At 41.1% G+C, this 26,781-nt stretch overlaps 5 protein-coding genes across 5 annotated transcripts; 3 read left to right on the plus strand and 2 right to left on the minus strand.

Annotated features, from left to right (window-relative positions):
- The first annotated feature begins 7,946 nt into the window (after positions 1-7,946).
- On the plus strand, positions 7,947-10,016 carry LOC115771960. Its single transcript, XM_030717869.1, has 4 exons — positions 7,947-8,725; positions 8,785-8,971; positions 9,030-9,692; positions 9,753-10,016. The coding sequence occupies exons 1-4, from the start codon at positions 8,587-8,589 to the stop codon at positions 10,006-10,008; spliced, it is 1,245 nt and encodes a 414-aa protein (XP_030573729.1). The 5' UTR covers positions 7,947-8,586; the 3' UTR covers positions 10,009-10,016.
- Positions 10,017-10,059: 43 nt separating this feature from the next.
- On the minus strand, positions 10,060-17,104 carry LOC115771959 (scavenger receptor class B member 1). Its single transcript, XM_030717868.1, has 7 exons — positions 16,547-17,104; positions 12,132-12,223; positions 11,566-12,078; positions 11,330-11,490; positions 10,989-11,269; positions 10,800-10,918; positions 10,060-10,738 (listed from the first exon to the last, which is right to left on the minus strand). Exons 1-7 carry the CDS (start codon positions 16,581-16,583, stop codon positions 10,301-10,303), a joined length of 1,641 nt encoding a protein of 546 aa, XP_030573728.1. The 5' UTR covers positions 16,584-17,104; the 3' UTR covers positions 10,060-10,300.
- A 3,891-nt stretch (positions 17,105-20,995) lies between these two features.
- On the plus strand, positions 20,996-22,699 carry LOC115772078 (neuropeptide F). The gene is made up of 3 exons (XM_030718031.1): positions 20,996-21,205; positions 22,087-22,385; positions 22,453-22,699. The coding sequence occupies exons 2-3, from the start codon at positions 22,098-22,100 to the stop codon at positions 22,483-22,485; spliced, it is 321 nt and encodes a 106-aa protein (XP_030573891.1). The 5' UTR covers positions 20,996-21,205; positions 22,087-22,097; the 3' UTR covers positions 22,486-22,699.
- A 68-nt stretch (positions 22,700-22,767) lies between these two features.
- LOC115772077 (ATP synthase mitochondrial F1 complex assembly factor 1) lies at positions 22,768-23,759 on the minus strand. The gene is made up of 2 exons (XM_030718030.1): positions 23,480-23,759; positions 22,768-23,412 (listed from the first exon to the last, which is right to left on the minus strand). The coding sequence occupies exons 1-2, from the start codon at positions 23,719-23,721 to the stop codon at positions 22,824-22,826; spliced, it is 831 nt and encodes a 276-aa protein (XP_030573890.1). The 5' UTR covers positions 23,722-23,759; the 3' UTR covers positions 22,768-22,823.
- Positions 23,760-24,459: 700 nt separating this feature from the next.
- Positions 24,460-26,547, plus strand: LOC115772094 (fatty acyl-CoA reductase wat-like). The gene is made up of 5 exons (XM_030718055.1): positions 24,460-24,564; positions 24,701-24,813; positions 24,871-25,381; positions 25,440-26,154; positions 26,281-26,547. The coding sequence occupies exons 1-5, from the start codon at positions 24,489-24,491 to the stop codon at positions 26,369-26,371; spliced, it is 1,506 nt and encodes a 501-aa protein (XP_030573915.1). The 5' UTR covers positions 24,460-24,488; the 3' UTR covers positions 26,372-26,547.
- Positions 26,548-26,781: the final 234 nt, after the last annotated feature.

Consider the following 26,781-nt stretch of genomic DNA (forward strand, 5'->3'; position numbering starts at 1 on the left):
CTAAAGTTATTACTAAAGTTATTCAGTAGCTCATGAGCTTTCACGCTCTAGAAAGAGGCATATTTTAAATCTCTTTAAAAAACACATTTGGCTTTTAACAGGAACTAGTGTGTGTAAATATATCTCTTCAAGAAAAACTCGTACGGTTTCATACTTATGAAGTCACACTAAAGTTGTGATTAGTATTTGTATTCCATCCGTAACATTAGCTAAGTTCATCAAAAGGCATGTTCTACAAAGAGCTTATCTAGACTTTCTCTACAATTAACTTCTTTTTTTTTTAATTGGCTTTAAAAAGAACCCAGACCTAGGTAAATATCTATCCGATAGGAACAGTTTATGTACTACGTTTTCTACTATAGGGTATCTCGTAATCAGCCAAGAAACAACATCGCTTTCATCGTTAAATCACGTGAGAAATTACACATGTCCTGCAATGTAAGCTTCTCACTGCCAGTGTGTGTGTGTGTCTGTGTAACTGTGACTTTTGGTTTTGTTTAACCGAGTTGTGCGCTGGCAGATTTATGTTTGGCCAAAATAAATTTGGCTTGTGTCGTTTTAGCAGGCCAAATTGATGAGCCGGGATTTGTGCTAGTCGCCGACATTGCACTTAAATTAATTTTTTCATTTGCCCCATGCGCTTGTGTAATTATTTTCACGTGTTGGCGAGGGCCACTCGGTATTATAAAATTCCAGCCCACACAAATAGATCGGATATGTACAAATCTTGCATAACTTTTGGCACACTAAACGAATTTTAATTTGCAGCCATTGCAGCCGCTACGCCCAGCCACCCACAGCTCCACCCTCTCACCCACATTGCGGAGCTGACCTTCATTGGCGAAACATAACGTTGGCATCTAAAAATGCAAGCGAAACGCTAATCCCATCTAAACAAATCAATTCAAGATCGAAGCTGGTAATACTCTAAATTACTAGGAGCACCAAAACTAAACACAAGTCAATTTATGCTGGAAACAATTTTTCTTGGCTTTCTGATTCGTGTTAAACCTACAGGCTGAACGGCAAATGCCAGGAAGCTGATGCATACTTTTTGGTCAACAGTGAGCACTAAGACGAACTCGTGGAAAGCTCGACCCCAAGTTGGATGTAACTTAGGTCAAAGTTTGTTCGAAAAACAATTTACTGGGACGCTGTGCTTTGCCTAAGTGATTGAAGACTGCGTTTGCATGAAAAACAGCAAACCAGGAATAAAGGCTACGCCAGCTAAGGCTCAAGTGCTGAATTAAGTGCTGACCAATATACATTTGTGCTCATAATTGAATAAATGCACCACTGGAACACCGACAGCTAAGAGGATTGTGTTCAATATCTAGGCGGCCGTGGCAAACACGAATACTATTTTATTTGGCAGAAATTTAGTAGCTGCATACAAAGCGGATAGTGTCCTGTTGCCAGGTAATTGTATTACTACGCTATAATGCAATCAGCTCTGACAAAATGTTCGCTAAACTCAAAATGCAATTTCGCTGCACTTATTGACTGACCGTCAGCATACAAAGCCGTAAATTTGGTAAAAGCATAGGACTTTTCCAAAATTGTATATTGAACCTGGCGCAATCAGTAATAATAAGCCGAGCTGCCTGAAAATTCTGCTAAAAAATAATATAATAACGTTTGTTTAAAAAGTATTTTTGTTTTTTTTTATATATTCATATGTTATGTTATTTCCAAAATGAAAGTTACTAGAAAAAAGGCTTAGAGATAAGTAAAAAGGGTAAGGGATTATATAGCAGTTGCAGCCAAATTGAAATGAAAGCCAATGTCTACTGCCAACAGGATAGAGTATTAACAAGCTTAGGGTATTTGTTAGATAGAGGCCAAACATGCAACACATATGCAAAATAAATATTAGACTAACGGACGGCATCATAACAATTATTGCGCCGCCGGCCCTATTTCGCCACAAGCCAATGAGGGCTCAAGCCCCGAGCGGGTGGCTGAAACAACAGCGGCGGAAACCGAAAAATTTCCATTGATTTTGGCAACCGCTCGACAACGGAAGCCATGAAAAAGGCAACATCAGCAGCCGGCAGAGGGCTGTAGGCAGGCGGCAATGGCCCAAATGGTTGTGCCTGGGTCAGTCCAGACAGCTTGCCAGCCGACTTGGCAGGCTAATTTATCTCTTGGCCGACCCCGTTGGGCTAGCACACAGACATGGGGTCGGTGGGTACTTCAGCCAAGTGGCAGGCACTTGTGTATGTGTGCGGGTTCTAGGCTAAGGTTATGACATGTAAAAAGCCATGTGCACAAATTTGCTAGAACAAAAAAGCCCAAACAACAACATACAACAATGCTCGCAGTTGGTGTTTTGCAATTGCCGCATTTGTATCTTACAGATACAGATACATAGCGCGGCAACTGCGGTACTTTTTGCAAATGCTTTGCTGATAAGCAACGCCAAGACAAAATGTTTGCCAAAAACCTAAAAAGCAAGAGATATCCAAAGCTAGGCCATGATAGCCAACAGGCTTATCAAACAAAGACGTCAGCAACGCGTCAGTCGTCGACGACTGTCGTCATCAAATATGCATTGGGTGCAGAAGTAAGGCCCAGGCGATTTGTCATTACAAAAATATATATTTATATGGCAAATTGTATTTAATTTAGAGCTGACATTCGAGTGGCCTCCAGTCGAATTGTATGCATTTTCGTAAGTCAAATCAAGTGCAATTCATGTGTAATTGTAATTATGCATCTGCGACTTGACATCTGGGCGGTTATCCAGCTCACAGAAAAGCTACACTCAGAGAAAAACTAAGTACGAATAGAGAACGCTTCAAGCCTTGATAAATTCAAACTCTTAATTTTATGTCAAGAATGAAATGATTAAATCTATTATTATTTATTTCTAGTATATGTCAAGGCATCACTTTGGGAACATTCTGACTTATGTTCACCTTGAATGCAGTAAAAGTACTTGCTATAAATCATTAAGCTTCCAGTTAAATGTCACTAGTTATATAGACTTCGGCTGTACAATAGGTTATCTCTCCAACCTGAAGTTAGAGCCTGGACTTTACTTAGCCATCTTATCTACCATATTTATTTATAAAACTTTCTTCAAATTCAGTTACCCGAAAATGGCCATGCTAAATTATATATGTACTTAGTATAAATAGATATGGTATCTGGTATTTTGGTAGCATCTTAGTGGCTGCTTTGCTCTCCTCTTTATTTATTTAAGCTCGAGTGGGGTAATTACGTTTGTCAGGCGCGTGGCGTGAGAATTTTTGTTGTTTTCTTTTAATGTTTAATTTTTGCCTGCACTGCGGCAAACAAAAGACAGCGCAGCACAAACAACGGCAGCAACAACAATGGTGCTGAACGTGCTTCATGACATAATTTAGCCACTTAATTTTTACTTGACTTTGATTAGACAATCACCGCAAGGGGCTGAACCATCACCTGCGGCTGTGGCTCTCTGGCAAACTGGCGCGATTTGTCAGCGACTTTACAGATGCAAGCGGGTTCAATTGAGTTCGAAACATTTAAAACTATCGAAAGGAAGCAAAAGCAAAAGCACACCACTTATACACACACAATCACAAACACACACGCACACCACGAAACCAGTCTAGGGTATAGTCTGTACATAAATACATAAATGCAGTTGCATTGCTGAGTAATTTCCCATGCTGCCATGTGGAAACCGCAAGTTTTGCGCCACATAAAACAAGCAGAAACAGCAACAACAAAAAACAAGAGAGTGTGCTCTTTTCGAGATTGCTTGACTAACAGATACCCTGTAAACCGCTAAGAGCTGCTGTAACACACCTACACACAGAAACTCTAAGAAGTGGATGTCCTTCTTTCCTTGGTTTCACATTATGGTATAGGCATTCTTCATATATTGCTTACTTACTACAATACATGCAAATGCACTTATAAACCAAAACGAAAGACAAAAACTCTAATAGGTCGAATTTCTTTAATCATATGGTATACAATGCGAGATAATGAAAAGCCAATACACCCATTATTACCCATTTCCAATGAGTTCAGCAAATAAATAACAAACAACACCAAAAAAACTGAAGTAACATATAAAAATAAACATGCACCACAATTTCTAAGCAATTTGGTAAACGCTAATTGCTATTAATAAAAACACTTTACAGCTCACGACGGCGATATCGGAACTGCTGCTGCTGAGCGGCTGAGTTGCTAGTGTGCTTCATTGTAAAGTTACCTGGGTGGGCGCTACCTGTAATACCTGTGCAAAGTTGGGGACACGCGATATCTAGCAGAACGTGCGAATGGCTAATCAAATCCTGACATTTCAAGTCCCGCTTTCAGCTTAACCAACTCAAATTTTCAGCATACCCCAAAAAATTAAAAAAAAATTTACAGAAATTAGCTAAAAATGCAAAAGATAGCCTTGAAATACCCAATGTTAAAGTCAAATTTATCGCGCTTCATGTAAGTAATTTTTGCGGTTGGTTGTAACAAAACACGCGCATGGCTTAAACAAATACGAGTGTGAACAAGTATATGGTAAATAAATAATAGAAACAAAAACAATAAAAAAAGAAATCCTAAGTGCCTTTGTTCAATGCATCGAAGTCCAAATGCTCTTGTCATATTATTCAAATTTTTTATAGTATTTTTATTAATTATTTAGAGCTTAATGAGCTTGTTAAAAGAAAATATTGAAAGGGAGTTTATAGATTTATGCAAATACTATAAGTAGAACTTTGCCTGCATATATTATATATTCGGGCTTACGCAAATAATTCGAATTACATATTCATTTTTATCAATTTTGCCGTTTGGCTTGCAGTCAAATACAATTTTTTCGAATAGGTTTTTGAAAGCAGCTGCAGCAAACTGTAAATGTTTTTTTTTTTTTTTGTGTTTTTCACGGACTTGCAAATTGTGTACAAACATTTTTGTAAGCTAAACAAAATATTTCGCGCCGGTCTGCACGCGGCGCATGTGGCATGCAACGTTGGCGCTGGCATTCCCCCCATTGCCATTGCCACTGTCAGCGCCAGCAGCCGCAACCTCACAGCAGCGGCAACAACAATTCAAACAGAAACACACTGCAACAACTTGGAGATACAGGAAACAGCAGCAGCAACAGCAGCAGCATCAGTAAAAAGACAGAGATAGCAACTTTTAATCGTGAGCGCCAGCAAATAATATAACCTAAACAACAACAGCAACAACAACAACAGCAGCAGAAGCAACAGCATCTGGCTAACCACTTGAAGCACTTTCGTTTTCATGTGAGGCAACGGCAAAGTCTGCGCGTCAGCCGCATGGAAAGCGCCCGCTGCCATTTGGTAATGTAATGCGCGCATCTTAAAGATACGCTTCGATATTAACTGCAGTTGCTGTTGTTGTTAATGTTGTTGCTGCTGTTGCTGCTGCTGCGTGGCATGCAAATGCGAGACTGGCTCTGCCTAATGTCGATCAGCTGTGGGGCTGCTGTCGACGCCCGCTTCGCTATTTGTCCGATTTTGTCGGGTTTAAAAAACTCTCTCGCTGCATCCGCTGCCGATCAGCTGGCCACATGTTGCTATGATGCAATTGCAATTGAATAACAGCAACCACAGTGCAGTGAAATTGCAGCCCAATGCGCCACTGTTGCTGTTGCCGTTGCCGTTGCCTGTCAAGGTCTCGAACCACGATTTCTCTCAACGCCAACGCAAAGATTTACGTGCTCATTTGGTTTAGCTTGACTAATTTGGCTGCTGCTGCTGCTGAGTCCAAGTGACCCGCAACGCTTCCGTTGATTGTCGCCGCACGGTGTTTGCGTAAAATTTCATTTGATTTTTTCTTGGTATTATTTCCATTAAATTTATAAAAAAATTAATTTCTGTTTTTGCAACGCTGTGAAAGTTCACATCACTCGATTTAGCCCCGGTATTAGCCTTAACTAGGGACGTGAACCGTAAGCTATAAAGATCTGCGCCGATTGTGCAAGCTATTTTCTGATTTTGATTAACGTTCATCATCGACGAGCGGCAAACCAACAAACAAACAAGCAAGCATCAACAAATTGCTGGTCTCCCAAGGCGGCGGTTAATTGTACAACAGCAGCAGCGACAGCAGCACAATGGCAACTGTGGCAGCTGCGACAGCCATGCCACAGGCAGCGGCAATGACAGCGCCCACAACAACAAATTGACAGGCTGGCGGCTGGCTCAACAACGTCTTAACTGGGCTTAAATGATCAATTGGCTGCGTAAACAGACCAAAGTTTTTGTTATTGCTGTTGCCGATGCGGCCGCTGATGCTGCTGTTGTTGCTGCTGCGGCTGTCGCTGTTGCATTTACAACTTCCCCATTGCAGAGTGCCCAATGGCTGTGTGTGTGTTGTCGCTGCTGTTGCAGCAGCAACATGACTTATGAGCTTGTGCATCAACGCGGAATTGAAAACGGGCGCGGGTCCGGATGCTAGCCCGGGCGGACGTACTGCCCGTAGAGTCAGCTGCTGCTGCTCTGCTGTTGCTGCTGATACTGCTGCTGCTGAATGTAATGAAAACGAAAGTAACTCGCAGCAACACTCAGCTGCACTCGCATACACTCACTCACTCACTCACTCGGCCGCATTTAGTCGGTTGGCTTGTTGGGCCAACATCATTCACACTGATCCATCACGTTGTACCGAGCAGCTAACTGCGTTATTTATGCAGTTGTTTGTTCTACAGGTAATTGTCATAAATATCATGGCACAGCCTGCCTTATAAATATTTCAGTACCGAGTAAATGGTTCACTTAAATACCGTAATTAACATGTTTCAGTTGGGCCAATTAATGTGCACTTGTTAACTGCCACGCCAGGAATATCCGAGAAATACTGGACGTATACGTAACGTTGGTATTTTCCGCATGCAAACGCTCAACTAGGCGCATTGACCCAACAAGCCAATTAACTTTAATATAGGAGTCTGAATCAAGTTCATATTTACCGATAATTAATAGAGCACTTAGATGGCGTAGATACACGTGCTGGTGCTGTGTAGTTTTTGTGATTTGCAATGTATTATAATTGTAAATTAGTTAATCGCTTGAAAAAAGTCTTATTAAAACTGTAATTAAATTGTGTTTAAGCGAGAAATTCTTGAGATTTTGCATAAGCTCAGATTTGTTTACTATTTAACAATGCTTCAATGACATTTCGAACACGATCCACATTATAAGACATGTTAACACTGTCTATAGCTATTTGTGTATATTTTGACATCTTTCAAGAATACCTAAGGCTCAATGTTATACTATTCTACCGTATAGTTAAGCTCATTTATAAATAAAATTTACATACTAAAACTTATTAAGCTGGGTTACGTTCATAAACTAGACATTAAGCGATTTGCACAGTAGTAGTCGTATAATTATAGCAATAGATCACGTATAAATTATGAAGCAATAGATCAAACAATATAATTGCTGTTGTCAGCTGCACGTTTACCATAATTTTAATGCTGATTAGATTGGAATATATATTAATCAATGAATTGTTATCGCAGCGCTGTAGTTTCTGTATTTGATGATAAGGTGAATGATGAGCCAATGTTAAGGCAAGCCTAACTTACCGTTTTTACTACCTCTTCTGCTTCCTCTTCAATCCCAAGCGAGCGTCAGCGTCATCAATGTGGATGTTGTTGTTTTTGTTGTTTGTTGTTTGTTGTTTGATGTTGTTGTTGTTGTTGGCTTTTAGCTGCTCTTTTGCCCACCTCGCGCCGTCTTTTCACTTTCGTTGACGACGCTTTGTTATTATTATTATTGCTGCTGCTGCCGCTGCTGCTGCTGCTGTTGCTGTTGTAACTGGCCGCGGACGCGGCGGGGCATGCAACACTATCCTCAGTCAAATGTCGACGCCGACTGCGCAGCATCGCTGTAACCGAAACGGTAAATGTTTGTTGGCAAACCTAGGCAGCGCACAGTTGCATTTTGGCGCTCGTCGCTAACGATTCGCATGAGCCGCATTAACCAGCCACGAGCGGAACTTCCAAGCCGTAAAGCGAAAACCTCCCGAAACTCAGCCAAACGCGGCGCCTGCGCTGTTGTCGAAAACCGAAACCGTTAATATAGCCCGCCCCGGGCCACCCAGCATCAGCGGGCACAACGACATTATATAACCGTGGGCACGGGCCCCCAGTTTTCAGTTTCAGTTCGAGTTAAGTTTGAGTTATTCTGCCATTTGCAGCTGCGCGCGCACATTTTGCGGCTCGGACAGCGCCGGTAACGCCCACATTTGACTAATTAATGCGCAGCGGGAGAAAAGAAAAGCAAAGTGTAGCTGGGAAAATCTCGGAAATTATAATATTTATGGCATAAAAAGGTTTTGAGAGGTGAATGCGTGTTATTAAAGAAGTCAGCCGGGGCCAGAGTCACCAGAGTTTAACTCGACAGCTCATTTGACTGCAAGCGTGAAAGTGAAAAGCAGCCGTAACAGTAACAATAGTCGCAACAGCATCATCAGCAGCAGGATACCGCTACTGGCATCTGCCATCTGCTATCTGCCACGGCCACAGCCGCAGCTGTCTGGGTCTGGGTCAGTCATGCGCGCGATCAGTCGCTGAGGCCGTGCGGTTGCTTGGCGACCAGCGACAACATGATGAAGCTATCGTCACAACAACAACAACAACAACAACAACGGCAACAACAACAGCGGGCAACACACGCACTGGCGCTGACCTTGCGCTGGCTCTGCCTGCTGCTGCTGGTGCACAACGCCGCGCAGTTTGAGACAGGTGAGTGTAATCAATCTCGTCGAGAATCGGGCAGTCTTGAGTGAACCTTTACAATACAGACTGTGGCTGTCGACCCGGACGTCGCGAGGCACGGATTATTGCCGGCGCTTCCACGCACGAGGGCCAATTTCCGTGGCAGGCCTCGCTGGAGCTACTGCATCCCTCGCTGGGCTTCCTGGGCCACTGGTGTGGTGCAGTGCTCATTCATCAATACTGGATACTCTCCGCCGCGCACTGCGTGCACAAGTAAGTGCCAGCCATTCCGCCCAGTTGTAGACGCCGCTCAACGATTCTTCTCTCGCAGCGATCTCTTTAATCTGCCCATTCCACCGCTGTGGACGGTGGTGCTGGGTGAGCATGACCGCAATGTGGAGACTGGCAATGAGCAACGTATTCCCGTTGAGAAAATTGTGCTGCATCATCAGTATCACAACTTCCGACACGATGTTGTGCTTATGAAGCTGTCCAAGCCCGCGGATCTCTCACGATCCTCCCACATTCGACGCATTTGTTTGCCTTTCATGCTGCGCGAGTCACCGGAGGCACCAACGCCAACGACGGAGGATGTTCTCATCCAACAACTGGAGCTGGACGATGTACCTGAGAAGATTGACAATTTTCTGCGCAGCGCACAGAGTCGCAGACGCTACCGCAATGTGACAGCTCCCAGTTCCATAGACGTGTCCATGCGGGAGCTAATGAATATGAAGATCCTCAGTCGATTGCGCCAGGCGCTGCGACAGTCGCAGCGCTCACCACGCAACCAGAAACGTACGCGGCGGCGCAACGACAAGCTCATGAAGCTCAAGCTGGACTCGGAGCAGGACACACAGTTCGCCAGGGGTGGGGACTCGCACGAGATGCCCTTCATTGACTGTGTGGCCACGGGCTGGGGCAAGGCGAACATCAGCGGCGATTTGTCCAATCAGCTGCTCAAGACGCATGTGCCGCTGCACCAAAACGGCAGGTGAGTCGGCCTGCTATTGCTTTGCAATCAGCTTAGCTACATGTACAGTATCCATACCAGATGCAGGGACGCCTACGGCAGCTTTGTGAAAATTCACAGTGGTCATTTGTGCGCTGGCCACCTCAACGGAGAGGGCGGCACCTGTGTGGGCGATTCCGGCGGGCCTCTGCAGTGTCGCCTCTCGCGTGACGGTCCCTGGATATTGGCCGGAGTCACCTCCTTTGGTTCGGGCTGTGCACTTGAGAATTTCCCAGATGTTTACCTACGCATATCGTATTACTTAAATTGGATTGAGGACACGATTGCCTCACATTAAGGCCAGTTCCAGTCCAGAAATATTAATCGATACACGTTAATCGTTAATCGATAATCTTGTACAGTTATCATGCTGCATATGTATATTTATCGAGTGCAAACAAATTACCATTAACCTTAAAATTTTACATAAGCATAGAATGTTCCCTAAGTTGTTTCCGTTGAGCAGAATATAATCTACACCAAATCTCCTTATTTGCTTAGCTCCTAATATCACAGAGTGTGGACAGCACCCAACCCAGGCCTGCCCATCGTAGGTTGAGGTATTGTTCCAATTGAATTTTTCGCACTTCCTAAACCTCAAGCTTGTCTGCATTCTCGTCTAACAGCGGCTGCTGTACCTCCGGCTGCACACACTCTGCCGGCAAAGATTTGTGCAGGGATGCGCCTATGGCTAGCGCGCCCAATACGCTCGCGGCCTTCTCCCCGTGCTCGGACTTGTGGATGCCAGCTGGTGGCGACCAAAAGCATAGAAGAAGCGCTGCACTTAGCTGGTAAAGGCCGCCCAGGATCAAGCCGAGCGACACCACAAGCTGCAGCAGCGGGAAACCAGTTTTTAGTGCATGAACCAGAACCTGCAGGCTCAGGGGCAGATTTTCAATGGTGAGATCGACCCAAAGCAGCGGCAGCACTAAATTCTCAAAAGGTTCCATGAGCCGATTGAACTTGATGTTGCCCACCACTTGGTTGGCCTGTAGACGCATATGAACATGCAAAGGTACGCCCAGTTGCTGTAGGGATTGGGCGGTTAGTTTTGAAGAATAAAGTAAAAATTACCTCCTTGCCACTTACCGGCTGCATCATGAAAGTGGATGTAAAGCGGGACTCATTTGGATTAAGTCCTTCAAAAGGTTTCAGTAAGCTGGGATCAGCATGCATAAAGTGCGGATAAGTAATAGCCAGTGGCATATCTGGAAAAGATATTTAAAGAGATGGCAAAAGAATTAGATCGATAAACATCAGTGCTTCCGCAGCACTTACTGTAATAGCAGGGAGAGACATTGCCTACTCCTCGCTTCAAGCAGTGATTGTTCTTGCAAAAGCATGAGGAATTGACGCTGTGCAGCTCGCTGTCAAAGATATGTGGCTCCATAACGTACTCATAGGCATCCAGACCCTTAAAGTTCAGTGTGCGATTGAATTTCATAGGCAAGAGCCGACAGAAAGTTCGTCGATAGATTTGGAAGGTGTCGTGTTCGTTCATGTCTCTTGGGAAAAGGGTGGCATCATGACTGCCCCAAATGCGATTACACTGAGTGCCGCTGCAAGCAGAGAGAGGTGGTAACGACCAGGAACTTGGGTAATGGCTAATCATTGCTCACTTGGTGGCCTCATCGTACTCCCAGCGCTTAAAGCCGCGTTCGTAGTTAATGCTATTGATGGAATAGCCGCGTGGCGAGCCAGGCAGGTTAACACCATGCGCATCCTTGAGCTCCGGCAGATGCATATTGACCACGTTGCTCTCGTTGCCCTCGCGAAATAGCTGAACGATAATTGAACAAAAAATGTTTAGGCATGCAACAGGCTACAGCAAGACGCATGCGCTGCGAATACTAACCTTCTCCATGATGCCAAAGCTGGAGAAATCGATCAGACTGGGCACAAACTTGGAAGCCAAATGCACCAGGTGATCCTCATAGCCCCACATGTAGTCGTGAACGCTGACCTCCAGCATGGGTTGTGCATTGAGGCGTTTGGCCAAAGCACTCAGGCCGAGTGCGGCGAACATGGAGAGGCTGGCTGCCTGTGTGCTGACGCCCATGTAGGGTATATTAGGCGCCCGAATGCGATCGATTTTCGGGTCACCCACCGAACGCTCCGGCACGAAGATATACTCACGACGCGGCGTGTAGGTGATGGTGTTATTGGCCTCGTTCAGGGTTATGTTATGATTGGAGAGCACCTCCTGATAAACATAGGGGCCAACCTCCTCGACCTTCATCTTGGCATCCGTGCCCGCTATAAACGCATCCACATTTGTGTAGTTGAACATGTAGACCATGATGTAGACATCAAGCGGTGGAACGAGCCACAGCTTGCGCAGCAGCGCATGAGGACTCAGACTGATTTGCTAAACCAGAGGGAATCAGTTGGGATCTATGATCATCTAAATGCACTTCTTACCCAATCGACAATTAGCTTGACGGGATCTGTCATAAAGATGGCTGCTCCAAAGAAAACAAGTGTCATGCCAAGCGCAGCACATCGCAGTAGCTCTGCGAAATAAATTGGAGTACGAGGTGAGTTATGCAATTAGCTCGATCTCAGCTCAGTTTGTGTCGCATTGCGATTGTTGCAAGCAGTCGAAGTTCAACAAGTTTGCAAAATCGCTGACAGCTTGTGGATCGCGTGCGGCTGCCTGCCATGTTATTGACCTTCGCGATTCTCTGTTGTTGTCAACGGCAATTCATTGCAAAGATCTGCGACCTACCTCAATGGCAGGAGCAGGAACCGCCACTTGGCCAAAAAAAAAATATATACAAAAGCGCCCAAGCAAAAGGAAAACAAAATACTGTTGATGACAAGGCACATGTGCTACCAATCGAGTTCAATAAACGCTCTTCGGTTTAGTAAACAGTGAGAAGGTGAGAGAGGCACTGGGGCAACATTTTATGATGCCTGAGAAATAAACATAAACATGTTGTGCCACACGTCTTACCCCGTCTCCGTCTGCGTTTCATTGCAAAACCCAGTTTATGTTCTTATGCTGTGTCTGTATCTGATTGATTTGTGGGAATTTCGAGCGGGTTGAAGGTATCTGGAGCTGACCTCGCCAGTTGCAACAGACTTTATAAGAATTATATATAGTTTTATAAAACTCTTAAATTAATTAAAAGTAAAGATATCGTAAATTATTGAACATTTTTAATATGCCAATGTAGCCAACATTCTTTGAGCTTTGTTTTATTTATAGCGCGTGTGAAAACTCGTTTTGTCTCACTTTGGAAATACACATACAAGATGCTCACCTTCCAGCAAGACTGTTATCATTGAAGCAGTTTCGTTGCGGATGTGATCATAAACTGATTACAAACTATGCGTAACTAATTTGTGAAAGAATTCGTTCGCATGCCTGGCCGATTTTGAGGATCATGGCCGTGCATGCCCCACCTCAACACACAATCCATAAATCAAAACTCGAGTTTTAACCTATTTTTTTTTTTCAGGGAAATCATTAAACAAAATCCCCCCAAATAAAACAACACTTGACAAAACCGCAAGTGCCTGACAATAAGATATGAAACAATAATATATCACACTAAGAATCCGCACTAAGTACCTGGTCAGATCAATGAACCATGCTAACCAAGCCCCTAAGCAATAAGCCATGTCTTTGAATCACCCGGACGGCTACAAAACAGCATAAACTCATTAATAGTTTCGACGATGTTTTCTTTTTGTTTTGATGTCAGCTTTGTCACGCCATCAGCGCAAATAAGTTCAAGATTTCAAAATCAAAACAAAACGCAAGAGACCATCTTTGATAACAAATATGTATGTTTACAGATATAGCTATCGAAATGCGTCTGTGTATGAGTGTGTGTATCCTTGCCTTGAATCGCATTGCTGCGTTAACACACACTCACGTACATGGCCATAAGTGGTGGCCAGTTAGCCAGTCGACTGGGCCAGTCATAGACATCGATAGCTTCCAGTCACCAGACAAGACATACCATAAATTAGGCACCAAACAAAGCGCTCAAATTATTCTGCTGCAACGAATCTCTGATAGGAAAGACAAAAAAAAAAGACGTCGATCGGCACTCGACAACGATCGAAACAGCGGACTCTGGGGTAAATTATGCAACTGCATTGCCAAAGTTTCGAACGAGACTGAGACGGCGTTCCAAAAGCCAAATGCTGTACAAATGAGCATGAATGAGCGGCGCTTGTCTTGTCCGACAGCTGATTCGGTTGAGCTCTGAACCCGTTTCTCTGGCCGCACTGAGGCACAGCATCAGTGGCTCAGCTATATGCAACCTACAGATACATTTGTATCTCACAGTTATGAGGTTGTCGGCTGACGGCACTCTACGGCAGTTTGAAGTTCAAGTTCGCTGCAATTTGGCATAGCATTAAAAGCTGAGATAAAAAATTAAATAAATAAAAAAAAAGGTGCTCAAAATGCACACGGTACGAAATTGTTGAACTCACGGCAGCGAATGGCAACACGTCGCTGCTGACCCACTAAAATTCAAGAATGAATTGTTTTTGTATCTGGCCAGCAACAATCTATACTTCAGACACCTTCAAATATGTGTGTGTCTGTGTCTGTGAGAGTGTGTGTGTCTGTGTGTTTAACTTCCGTCAAATGGCAATAAATTAAGTATGTGTATTAGCCAAGTTAACCAGCCAGCTAGTCAGCCAGGCGGCCAGGTATAAGATGTGTGCTTGTGCTTACGTATGTAATTACAAGATACGGTCGCATAGCATTTGAAGTTGTTGTCATCGCGTTGTTTGCCAGCCGGTTGTTTGCTTGTGTTTAGCTAATGATTAATCTTACATTGTGGGTTGCAGTTAATCATCTCCAAAAAAAAAAAAAAAAAATTATATAGAAAAAAAACCCCAAAACCCTTAAATAGTCTCGCCGACAATTAGACAGCCTGCCAATAAGGAAATGCAAACAACGCCAGGTGCAGGCTAATCAGAACCAGACCGCTTCTCAGATCTGAGCTCAGTTCCGTTCGGCAGTTGGCTTTTAAATGGATAGGTGCTTTTTGTTTTGTTTTGTTTTTTTTTTTTTTGTCTATTGTCGCTATTGCCTTTACAATTTATTGTTATTTACATTGTTTAGCACACGTTAAGTTGTGCATTATATCTATTTTCAATGAGTGACGATTTCTAAAAGCGCTAAAGAATTTAGTAAATATTATACTTTGCCAAATATTCTGGCTGGAATCGTTAATATGGTCGTCGAGCATTTGTATTTACATCTGTTGACACTTCTGAGGAAAGGAAAAGTTTGTCAGTTGGGGAATACTTTCGCACACCTAGCCAATTGTAACACTCTCACACACTTACACAGATGTGGGTCAATTTGGAAACAGTTGACATCTTATTTTTAAAACATATATATGATGCCTACTAATCACACCCAATTCATCTTTAAGGCCAATGCTGCAGCACATTGCTTAAAGTTCGCCTTCAATTTTAAAGCGTTTTGTTGATTTAAATCGTCATCAAATCAGACTTCATGGTAAGGTAGTACGTGACGTTACAGTCACAAACGCTCTTAACTTCAAATCTTAATTTATGCAAGCTTAATTACAATTAAGTTCCGTTAATACACGTACATCTCTCTATATGCGTGTGTTTGTGTGTCTGTGAGTGAGACTAAACTTTGGAATTAGTTTATATTCAATGACTTTGTCAAAACGATCTAATGATAAGTATGACAGCAATTACAGCCAGATTAAGGCAAGTTCACCGATTTGCTTGAAAACAGATCAACCAGGTCTGGGCACCGGCCAGCTTTTTACGGTGGCAAATCAATATCAATTTATGTAAATCAACAGCTATATATGTATTGTCTTTAAATGAAATAAATGTAAATATGAATTTAAATGCGGTATTAAAATTTATTTAAGTGACACTTTAGTGTTATTTAAATTTAATGCAACATTTTTCCTGCTTTACATTTATTTTTGGCAGCAAGTCAAAATCCTTTGGTGTTAATAAAAAATTGTTTTCTAAGCTAAAGCTTGGAGTTGGCTTCCATAGTTGACTTTAAAGATAAATCATGTGGTTGAAATACAAGAACAGCTATGTTCGTAAAAACAACAAGTAAGAGGTTATAGTCGGGAGCTCCCGACTGGGTGATACCCTGAACCCTCTTCTTCCAACATCAAATGCATATATATACTCTATTTTAGAAGCTATATGTCTATATGTTTGGTGACTCTAGGTCTTATTATTCTGCCTGTTACATACATTTGTATTTTGCACAAAAACAATATAGCCTTATACCTATTTTTAATGGGTTCAGGGTATAAAAACGGACATGGCTTAAGTTCTTTTTGCAATATTAACTTGGAAAGAAAAACATTTATCTAAAAACATAAGAATGTTTATATTATGTTTGTTTCACTCTTAAAATGTAACTTTTATGGTTAGATCAAGAATATTAATAGAAAATTATCTAAATAAATTGTTTGTTCATTTTGTTAATCAGGTTTGTTTGAGAAACGAGTGTCTTTCTAAACTTCTTAACTTGTTGAGTCCAACTTGAAATATGTTTTAAGTTGTAAATCTCAAGCTCTTGGATATTGCTGCATACTTTTGACGTGATTTGCATGCAAGTGCTCGTCAAGTTTTCGACATTCCCCCAAATCCTGCTTAATTACACTCAGACACACTAGTTGCAAAATGTATTTAGCAACCAGTTTTGCAAGTGCTAAATATTTTTAACGATCACATCGGGAGGTACCCTTTACTTTAAAGGCGTTCCGAATTATCTTTTATGGGGCTTTGAATTTGGTTAAAGTGGACAATAAACGGTATGGCTTAATTAAGAGCGGGCTGCACTTTAGTTTACTCACTTGCATTGCGCTGGGTTTTGTTTGTGAACAGTTTCATTTTGAGAGCTGCAAATGTTTTTGATTTATCGCAATTTTCGCAACTATTTCAACTATTTAAAGCTGTGTGGCAATCAATTAACAGATAGTTATAGTGGCCTGTTTTGCTGACGAAAATCAGTTACTTGAGCAATTTATACATATATAAAACTTTATTGCAGGCAAACAAAACGATTAACAATAACAAGTCCAAAGATTATAACTTCTGATTAATTTGCATCGGTTTTTTGTACGGTTAATTTGAATTAATAAACCGTAAATATCTTTTTATAAGACATTAAGGACCTTCGTATATTTATTACGTTTGAACAATCAATTTTTTTGATACGTTTTGATAGATCCGAAATGCACTTTGATTTGCACAGAATTTCCCGACTTTTTGCCTAACTAAATGTAATTAAATTGGATGTACTTGTTTAGTTGTACTTGTTGTTTTTGGTTTTTTTTTGTTTTTTATTTTTTGCTGTTGTTGTAACTATTTGCGAATTGACTGACACGCACTTCCTATTCTCACGATATTTGACAACTTAATGCGCTGAGCTGAACGGCAGTGAGTACCTTTATATGGACTCTTGGGCCGGGCAGCTGAGCTCCGACTGAGACGTTAACTGCGACCAAGCTCAGACGTAGACCGGGCTGCGATCAAGCATCTAGCGTTAAAGCGCGAAAATCTTTTCATGAACCGGTCCACTTTCAAGCCTCTGCCTCTGCCTCTGTCTCTGCCGACGTTGGCGGCGCGACGTCAGCGCCAGTCCCTGGGTGTCAATAGCTAAAACAACGACAACGACAACAGCAACAGTAACAACGACAACAGCAACAACTACAACTACAACAACAACAGCTCAAACATAACTGGCAGCGTTTTAATAATCGCCAAGTACTTGCAACTAAGTAGTCTATTTCAAATATTACCAGAGTGCTATTTGCTCCAAACCCCTCAGAACGATGAGTTAATCGGCACTGTATCTGGATTTGTGGCTGTCGGGGGTTACTAAAGTTCGCCGATGTGTATTATTTTGTTGTTGTTCTGGCTGCGTCGCAGTCCGTGGCTGTGAATGTGGCTGTGGTACGCCATTTTAAAGATCACTTAGCCGCCTTAACGTTGTTTTACATTTAATAGCACAAATGACTCTATTTAATCCCTAATAAGCACGCACACGTGCCCCGCCGCTTTAGAACATGTATATTCATAAAACAATCGCATTTGAAACCAATATCTGGGAGCGCAGGGCGCCCGGGGCTAGTACTTAGCAGAAAATAACTATTAAGTAGCAATGCGGATAATTATCAATCTGATCGATTTAGATCGTGGCCAATAGCCAGGTCACGTGTTCGATGCGGCCGTTCGACGGAACGCTGCGCTAAAAGCGTCTGGCCCATTAGGTGGATATTGTGTTCAACGCAACAAAACTAGTTGGCAACGGCTTCTGGCAGGGCGGTCCATTAAGCACAAAGTGACCTGAGCGTTAGCCGAACCTTAAACTAAACTTAACTCTAATTCCACGTAAAGATCGCGTGTTTCTAATGTTCTCATTTGTGTACTTAATTATTATTGCGTACATTTGACAGCGCGTTTTCGTTTATATTTGTTTTTTTTTTTTTTAATTTTATATTTTTATAGACATTGTCTTATGTTCTGGCGTTAAATTTCGTCTGGACTCCAGCTTTAAGTGTAGCTTGAGCTCACGCGAAATTTAACTCAAGCTTAAATGTCCAGTCATTGGGTCCCACTAACTAGCAGTTGTCATGTTGTAAACTGTTAATTGTTGTTATTTATAGCAAGTCACACCATAATTATGGCATATTAACAACGCCCAAACGGCTGAAGTGCTTTTTAATGCTTTGGAAAGCCCTCCAACCCAAAAAGCTTTCAATGACGCTTTGAGCTTTGGCCAAGGATGTGCTTTGTACCCTTATCGGGGAAATATATTGCACGTACTCTGACTCACAAAGCAAGCGATACGTTAGCGGAAAAATATTATCACTCAATGTTTGTACTTGGTAAAAGGCAAATAATTAGAAAGCACAACAATGCTAATCTTTTAATACACTTAAGAGCATTAAAAGAAACCTCTAGATCATCAATATTTATACTTCGCATACGGCGAATAGTAAGAAATGCATTGCAAACTATGTCATAATGACTGAAAGGTATTGCAGGAACTAAAGTATTGGAAGGAATCATTGCATTACAAATATAGCATCTAAGGCATAACAAAACATGAAAAACGGCTGAAAGTCATATATTAAATTTTATTTTAATTATTTATATATTGTATTCAAACTGCTGAGACAAAGGCTAAGTTATGCTAAAGTTGAAGATGTGAAGTGAAGAGGCAATGAAACTGAGAAACTGCATCAGCAATGCCCCATTTTGCAGGCAAATTAAAGCTTATTAGAATTATTAAAAAAAAAAATGTCAAAATATTAATCTTTATCACAGTTCCTTCCTGTAATGATTTTCTCTAGTTTTCCCCGAGTCACAATTAGAATTGTTTACAAATGTACATTCCAATTAAATACTTATTTTAAACCTATTAAGATTAAGTATTATATTTGTATATATTAGCCGATGCACAACAGAGTAAGAAAATTGTCGCTAATTCAGCTTGAGCGACGATTTTCAAGAATATTAAAGCAATAGTTAGTTGTAAAATTTCATTAAACATCCTCTTCGAAGCTTGGCTATGGGAATTAGTGAATCATGTAAGCTTTTAGATAAATGTGTGAGCATTTTCTAGAAGAAAACGACTAAACGACGAAATTATATTAATCAAATTGCTTAGTATAATTTGCTTAAGTGCTAGGCTCAAAAAAAATAGGAAACCTTTTACCAATTCATCGGATGCAAACATCACGCGATGCGTGTGTTTTCTTCTTAACAAGGGAAACCCCATTTGCATGTTGCTACAAATTATAACTGTATATGCTAGGTACAATTATTTTGTACCCAAACGACGGATTGTTAGATCGGCTACTCAAGTTGAAATGCATTCATTGCCCTCACTGTGGTGCCATAAATAGTCGAGCCGACATTTTAGCACTTGAAAGGTGAGAAAGACGTGAAAAGAGCACAGTACAATTAGCTGCATATAAAGCGTCAATGAGTGTACCTATGAACATCCTTGAACTTAACTAGCACAACGCCTGACTTGGGCAATGAGTGTGTGAAGCACTTAAAGCTAGTGATTCCCCCCGTTACAACAGCGTCACTTGTTGTCAATGCCAACAAACAAGAAGTAAGAGCATAGAACGGTGAGCATATGTAAATTGACGGAAACTTTAACTATGATGTTAACCCCCCAAAGCTAGCAATTACTTTCGACACAGCTTGAAGGCATGTGCCTGTATTATTATATAGGTAGAGGTCAGGCAGGAGCCTTTTTCAACTTAATAATACAGGAAAAAAGTTTTCTTTAACTGCAGCTTTTTGATCTGTGCTCAACTCTAAAACAAACAATAAGGAACAAGCAAAGCGGTGAACCAATTAAATTTAAATATGATACGCTGTCGGTCGGTTCTAATGAATATTTAACGAGCTTAATTGCATTTGGTGCACTTTGAAAACAGTTTATCTTTATTCATATATTATATTGAATAGCAACACCAACAAGAGCATAAAAAGCCAACTACATTAATAGTCGTACTGTACTATGCTACTTGACAATTATCCGGGTCATTTAAAGTTAATACGAATATAATAATAAGCATTTAGAAAAGTCATCGTGGCTATGACGACAGACTGTTGTATTCAGATGCGGACAACGCGGCGTATTCGTAATGCATGTTACGTATACGCACTTAACCAGAAGTCAAAGATTATAGAACTGCATTCGTTGTCGAGGCAACAGCACGAATGACTCCAAATTACAGAGCAATTCAGTGGCACGCCGATAAATAATATATTTATATATGTATGTTATGTATACATATAATTTACTTGTGGCCGTAACGGCGTCAACCGTGCCTCAAATCACAGCCGCCAAAGCCAGGCGCCAATTAAAAAATAATCAAATAATTCTAATTAATGATAGTGTCCAGTGGGCTGGCATTTGCATATCGAAACACTCAGGTGGGGACAGCAGGCGCTAATCCTTCGCATCGCATTTTGTCATTAATATCTAGCAGCATTTCGCGATATCTCGTTAGACAACTGTCAGTATTCGTATTCGTTAGCGTTGGCGTTATGGTCGGGACTGTTTCCGTTCCAGCTGGTCCAAAACTTTACCTACATAATTAGCTTGCATATGAATTTATTTTTGAGGCTTCGCCGCTGCCAAGCAACGCTGAGCGGGTGCTCGGGGCAAATTATCCTGCAGCTGTATCTAGGTCATGGTGCGTACGACGTGTTCGACTATAAATGCCTGTTGCTGCGCTGATTCGTTTACCATTTACCTTCGGTCGTTGGTTCCACCCGCTGCCTGTTGTTGACTAGCTCCTGAGCTCACCAATTGCTCCCGTACAACACACCGTTGACCTATCGCCACTTGTTCGACAGTTTCCGGTCATCATTCATAATTCTGCATTCGAGGCATCTGGTACTTGTTGCGCTACTGGACAACGTTGCACGCAAAAGACGATTGCCAATTTTATTATCCACTTGTCAATACTCACCAGTTAAAGGTAAGCACCGAAAATATATATATTTTTGTTTTTAAATAAATATTTTAATTATTTTTTGTTAAAAAATTTGAATTTATAGATCAAATTTATTATGATTAATAATGATAATTAGCAGAATTTTGTTTAAGCTATATTAATTTTCTCCAGTGCTAATGACGAAATTTTCAGTTCAAATTATATATATTAGCTGGGAAGAGTTCGCAAAATTGTATTGTGCCCATATTAAGTTGTTAATTGGCTCATTAAAATTTACATAGATATAAATCAAATTACGAAACAATGAGTTCCCGTTTTGCTCGTGTATTAAAAAAACATATATTCGTGTTGCATATCTGCTGAGTGTGCCAGAAAATGGAGATTATCATGACGGAGTTGCCCTAACTATAATAACTAATTTGTTCAATTAAACTATAGATTTCTTCGGGCAATTAGTGATTTACGTCAGATGCCTTTGATTGCAATACGTAGGAACTAGTACATAAACGAAGCGATAATTGTATGGCCAATGCAAATTATTAGATAGCCACTGGATACAAATACCCATGGCACTAAGCAGATCCGTAAATGGGTTACTAATGAGCCAGTATACGGCTATCGAGTCCAGAAAATATGAGCTTATAACTAGATACCCAGTAACTAGTAGTTAGTTATGCAAATCACAATATAACAATTAGCAATTGGCTTTAATTCCCAAGATTTGATCTTAGTTTGAAGCAAATAAATGCGATTATATAGCTATAAAGCAATATATGCAAGCACACTTTTGCTATTAACCAAATATACAAAAACATTGAATAAAATTTCAATTAGGCTTAGCACTCAAACATCAATCAACTTTTTCCATACACCTACTCTTCAATACGGCTTGCTCATGTACGCAGGTAATCGCATCATGTCCCAAACAATGCGCTGCACTTTGGTTGTCTGCGTGGCACTCGCTCTGTTTGCCGCTGGCTGCAACGTGGAGGCATCCAAGGCGCGCCCGCCGCGCAACAATGAAATCAGCACCATGGCGGATGCATTAAAGTATCTGCAGGACCTCGACGTCTACTATGGCGACAGAGCACGCGTGAGATTTGGAAAGCGCGGCTCTGTAATGCAGGCAATTCGCAATCGAGTACTTGAAAATGGCATCAACAGCTACAACAATGAAAATATCAATGACAACGGCGCTGAATTGGTATGTGAATATCCAATAGATTAGTAAAATCAGGGCCAGCAATTAAGTATGCATATTTCCATTGTAGATACACGTCGCTGGCGAAGATGAAATGTTTTAATGATGGGGCGAAGAGAGAGTATAAAGTTTAGGATCTTGTTGCAGCATTTTGGAGCAATAGTTTAAATGTATACAACAATTTCTGGTAGCAAAAATACCAAAGAATACTTAAAATATGAATGTTAAATAAACTTAAATGTTCATTGCAAAATACCCATGATTATATGGTAAATTGATGTTTTCTTTTTTTTTCGCTTATCATGAATGGCCTTAGCAGGTGGCAGACAGCTGGGCATTAAAGATACAATGTCGAACCAAGACAATTAAACATTTTCTGTTTTTCATTCGTTTCGATTTAGTTTTAATTTAATCAATTTTACGATAGAACTTGATTTAAACTTAAGCCAGTTGTATGTTTTCAACTTCCTTTATGAGATCCATGTGTTTGAACTCATCTGGACGTTTGGTAAATGTCCCCAGAAGTTTTAACTTATTCTCGTCTGTCTTATAGTAAAACATTTGCAGCTCATTCGCCAAACACTGCGCCTCCTGTGCAGTTAGAACCTTTGTGTCGTACTCGCCACGCATTAGTATAATTCCCTTGTCCTGCATCTCGGTGTAATGCACCAGTGTTAGGCATTCGGGTGCATTCTCATGATGCACCTGGTAGGCCAGCAGCGGAGTAAAATGAACCGAGTTTGCGGCAAACTGCATCAGGATGAACTCAAAGCCCTCACTGCGTGGCAGTGGCAACAGAAAGATGGGATGCTCCTTAGCTCGTCCCATTAGTGTCTCGTATTGGGCCTTTGTCAGAGTGGCAGCTAGCACATCCTTGGTTTTGTGGTATTCGATCCAGATTTGCGATATCTCCTCGGCGTTCTTATCAGCAATCAGCTCCATCTTCATGATGTCGGTCAGCTTCTTGTGGGGCAGTTCAGCCTGTTCCGCGGCCAGCTTTTCTTTGGGATTCAATAGCTCCGAGTAAGATCTAAATGGATGGGCATTTTACACAGTCAGAAATCAGATTATGCTACTAATATGCCATTTTGGCTCACCTAGCCTGACTTTTTCCGTCAACGATGGGATTCATGACGCGCTCAATACGATCCAAGAACTCCTCGGCCGAAGTTTGTTGCATTTTGGCTATCTTGTCAGCATACTTGAAGTAGTAGGGATTGGTTTCCTTCAGCTGTTCAATTACCTCTTTAGCACGGCTTGACGACGTCATGGCTATGCTGCGTCTAAATATTTGAGGATTTCTTGGGAAAATGCGTAAAAATGTACGAGCGCATTCCATCCCGAAACTAATCGAATCAAGAGAAGTTACACAACACACAGCTGTCAAACAGCTGAGTTTTCATTCAGTGTTGAGAAGTACCTTGCAGTTGTCAACAGCGTGCTTTGCACACACACAAATCTGTTATTGCTTTCGAAAAATCGGTGATTTTTTCAGTAGTATTTACATGAAAAGCTAGTTAACAGTGTAGTTCAATTGAAATTGTTAGATACTCCTACGGTATGCGTTTATTTTTCGCTGATTTTTTTTTGGTATTTGGAAATGAGCGTTTTCGGTATTTTTTCTGTATAGTAACTATTACATGGTATGGTCACCTCTGTCATCAAACCTTTTTTAAAGGGGTTTATAAAAATAACGTTTGAAATGGCATACCGTTAACAGAAAATTGAATCAAAATATGATAACAACAATGACAACTAACGGGAAATCCTTGATCATTTTTCTCGTATTTGTAAGTGGAATAATATATGGCTACGTTAGACAGGTGCCCCGATTTGACGTGACTTCCTATATACATGTATTAGTATTTGAATAACAAGAAAATAAGTACGTAATGTCTATATGTAGATTTGTGAGTGCCGATTGTGTGCACTGGACATGCCCTCATTCGCATATTCACATTAAAATTCAATGGGTTACGTTATTTTAAGTTTATACAGTCTTAGTGGACGGTACTATATACGTTTTTATATAAAAGGCATGACCACGAAAAATGTATTTTAGTCGTCGAGCCATTCCCTTGACTGGATAACTTTCTGTATAATAAAATGGATTCCAAAATTAACACGTTTTATAAAAATAAGACAGTTTTCCTAACCGGTGGGAGTGGATTTTTGGGAAGAAGTATGTGAACGTAATAAAAAGAATTTTTCCGACCCCGTCAAGGATAAACCTATATTTTTGTTTTTCTATGTTACACGTTACACGTGTTTTTGAAAAATGTATAATTCGACGTGTATGATATTGCCTTGTATTTCAGTGATCATTGAAAAACTGTTGCGAGCAACAGAAGTGAAACGTATATATATTCTAATAAGGTCCAAACGTGGACAGGAAATCAAGAGTCGCATGTCCGACTTTGGCAGCAATTATGTAAGTTGACTGCGATCGGAGGGATATTTTAAGCATAACTCAATACTCCTTCAAAAGCTGTTTAGGGAAGTGCTCAAATCAAATGCGAATTACTTGGAGAGGGTATCACCCATAGCCGGTGACTGTGAACTGCCCGATTTGGGATTGAGCGAGGCAGACAGGAAAATGCTCGCTGAGGAGGTGCAAGTGGTGATACATGGTGCAGCCACGGTCAACTTTGTGGAGCTACTTAGCATCGCATTGAGCATCAATACACGCGCCACTCGCCTAGTTGTGCAGCTGGCCAAGGAGATGCGCCGACTGGAGGCAATTGTCCATGTGTCCACGGCGTTTTCAAATTGCGTGACTGAGCACATCAAGGAGTCCTTCTATCCAGAGCTATTGACCTGCACAGCTGACGAGGTTTTGGCGCTGAAGGATAGGCTGAGCAACAAGCTTTTAGACAAAATGACGCCGGCGTTGCTCGGCGAATTTCCCAATACGTACACCTTTACAAAGGCGATGGCGGAACAGGTGGTGCAAAGGGAGGGACGCGATCTACCGATATGCATATTTCGACCAGGCATGAGTACGTGTTAGTGGAGATTAAAGTTTCTTTAATACAGTGTTTGTTTCCTCGGCTTAAGTTCTTCCCAGCATTAGGGAGCCCTCCAAAGGATGGATTGATAACCTCTATGGACCCATTTCAATAGTATATGGAGCTGCACTTGGCGTTGTTCGCGTCATGATATTAAACAGAGAAGCCCGGAGCAATATTGTGCCGGTTGACTTCTGTGCGAATTTAATTCTGGCTTCCGCCTGGCAAACATCTGTGGAAACTGCCAAGCGCCAGTTACCTGCACCAGATCCACCTATTTACAACTTTGTTCCGACCGAAAAAAATCCACTATATTGGAAGACATTCACAGACACAATAGAAAATCAAAGATACGTTTGTCCATTAAATCAAATGTTATGGTTTCCGTTCCTTATTTGTACCCCCAGCTTATGGGTCTTCAAGATCTTGTGTGCATTTTATCACCATCTGCCTGGGTTCTTCATCGATATAGGATTACGCCTCAAGGGAAAGCAGCCACGAATGAAATCAATCTATAAAAAAATACACGATGGCATCAACAGATTACTCCCATTCGTTATCTCTAGCTGGAGCTTTGACATGACCAATTCTAGTCGGCTATTAGAATGCATGTCTCCACAGGATCGAAAAATCTACAATTTTGACATGAATAGTATTGATTGGGTAGATTATTTGACCTCTGCCGCGGCTGGAATCCGTGTCTTCCTCTTGAAGGAAAACTTAACTGAGGAATCCTTACAAGCCGCACAGAAGCTTTGTAAAAGGTAGGCTGAGAAAGTATTTTATCGTGAAGAAACAGAGACTTCGATTTCTAACATTTCTAACGATTTTTAAACACTATTCCTTCAGCGATTAGTTAATACGTAATAACCCATTTTTATCTTTTACAGACTCTCAATACTCAATGGACTTGCACATATTGTTGCCTTCAGCATTCCTGCTGCCATTATATGGTGGGTACTAAGCTTAACCTACTTATAGTTGAGTAAAAAATATAAGCTAAATTGTTGTTTAGGATTTTTCTGTGTTAAATAAATTCATGGTTTTGCAATGTAAATATATTTTAATCAAATTCTATTGGCAATTGATTCCAAAGTGCGAGACGTGCAATTAAATCCAGGTGTTGCCATAATTGTGAAGTGAACTATTTAAGAAAAGAAAAGAATAAAAGAATATATTTATTTTAACTGTACATATTGTTATTTTTATTTTATTCAGTAATTAGTTGGATCAGTTTGCCTAAAACTACCTATAGGTAAATTTTGTTATATATTGCCTTTTGCCGTTATATGATTTACATTTAAATTTGGCAGCTATCGCCTTGGTATTAATTTATCGATATTTCTCTTGTTAACAGCTCACAATGAGCACAACAGTGAAATAACAGCATT

The sequence above is a fragment of the Drosophila novamexicana genome, unplaced genomic scaffold, assembly GCF_003285875.2.
Source record: "Drosophila novamexicana strain 15010-1031.04,08,12 unplaced genomic scaffold, DnovRS2.1 tig00000108-arrow-pilon, whole genome shotgun sequence".
NCBI lineage: Eukaryota > Metazoa > Arthropoda > Insecta > Diptera > Drosophilidae > Drosophila > Drosophila novamexicana.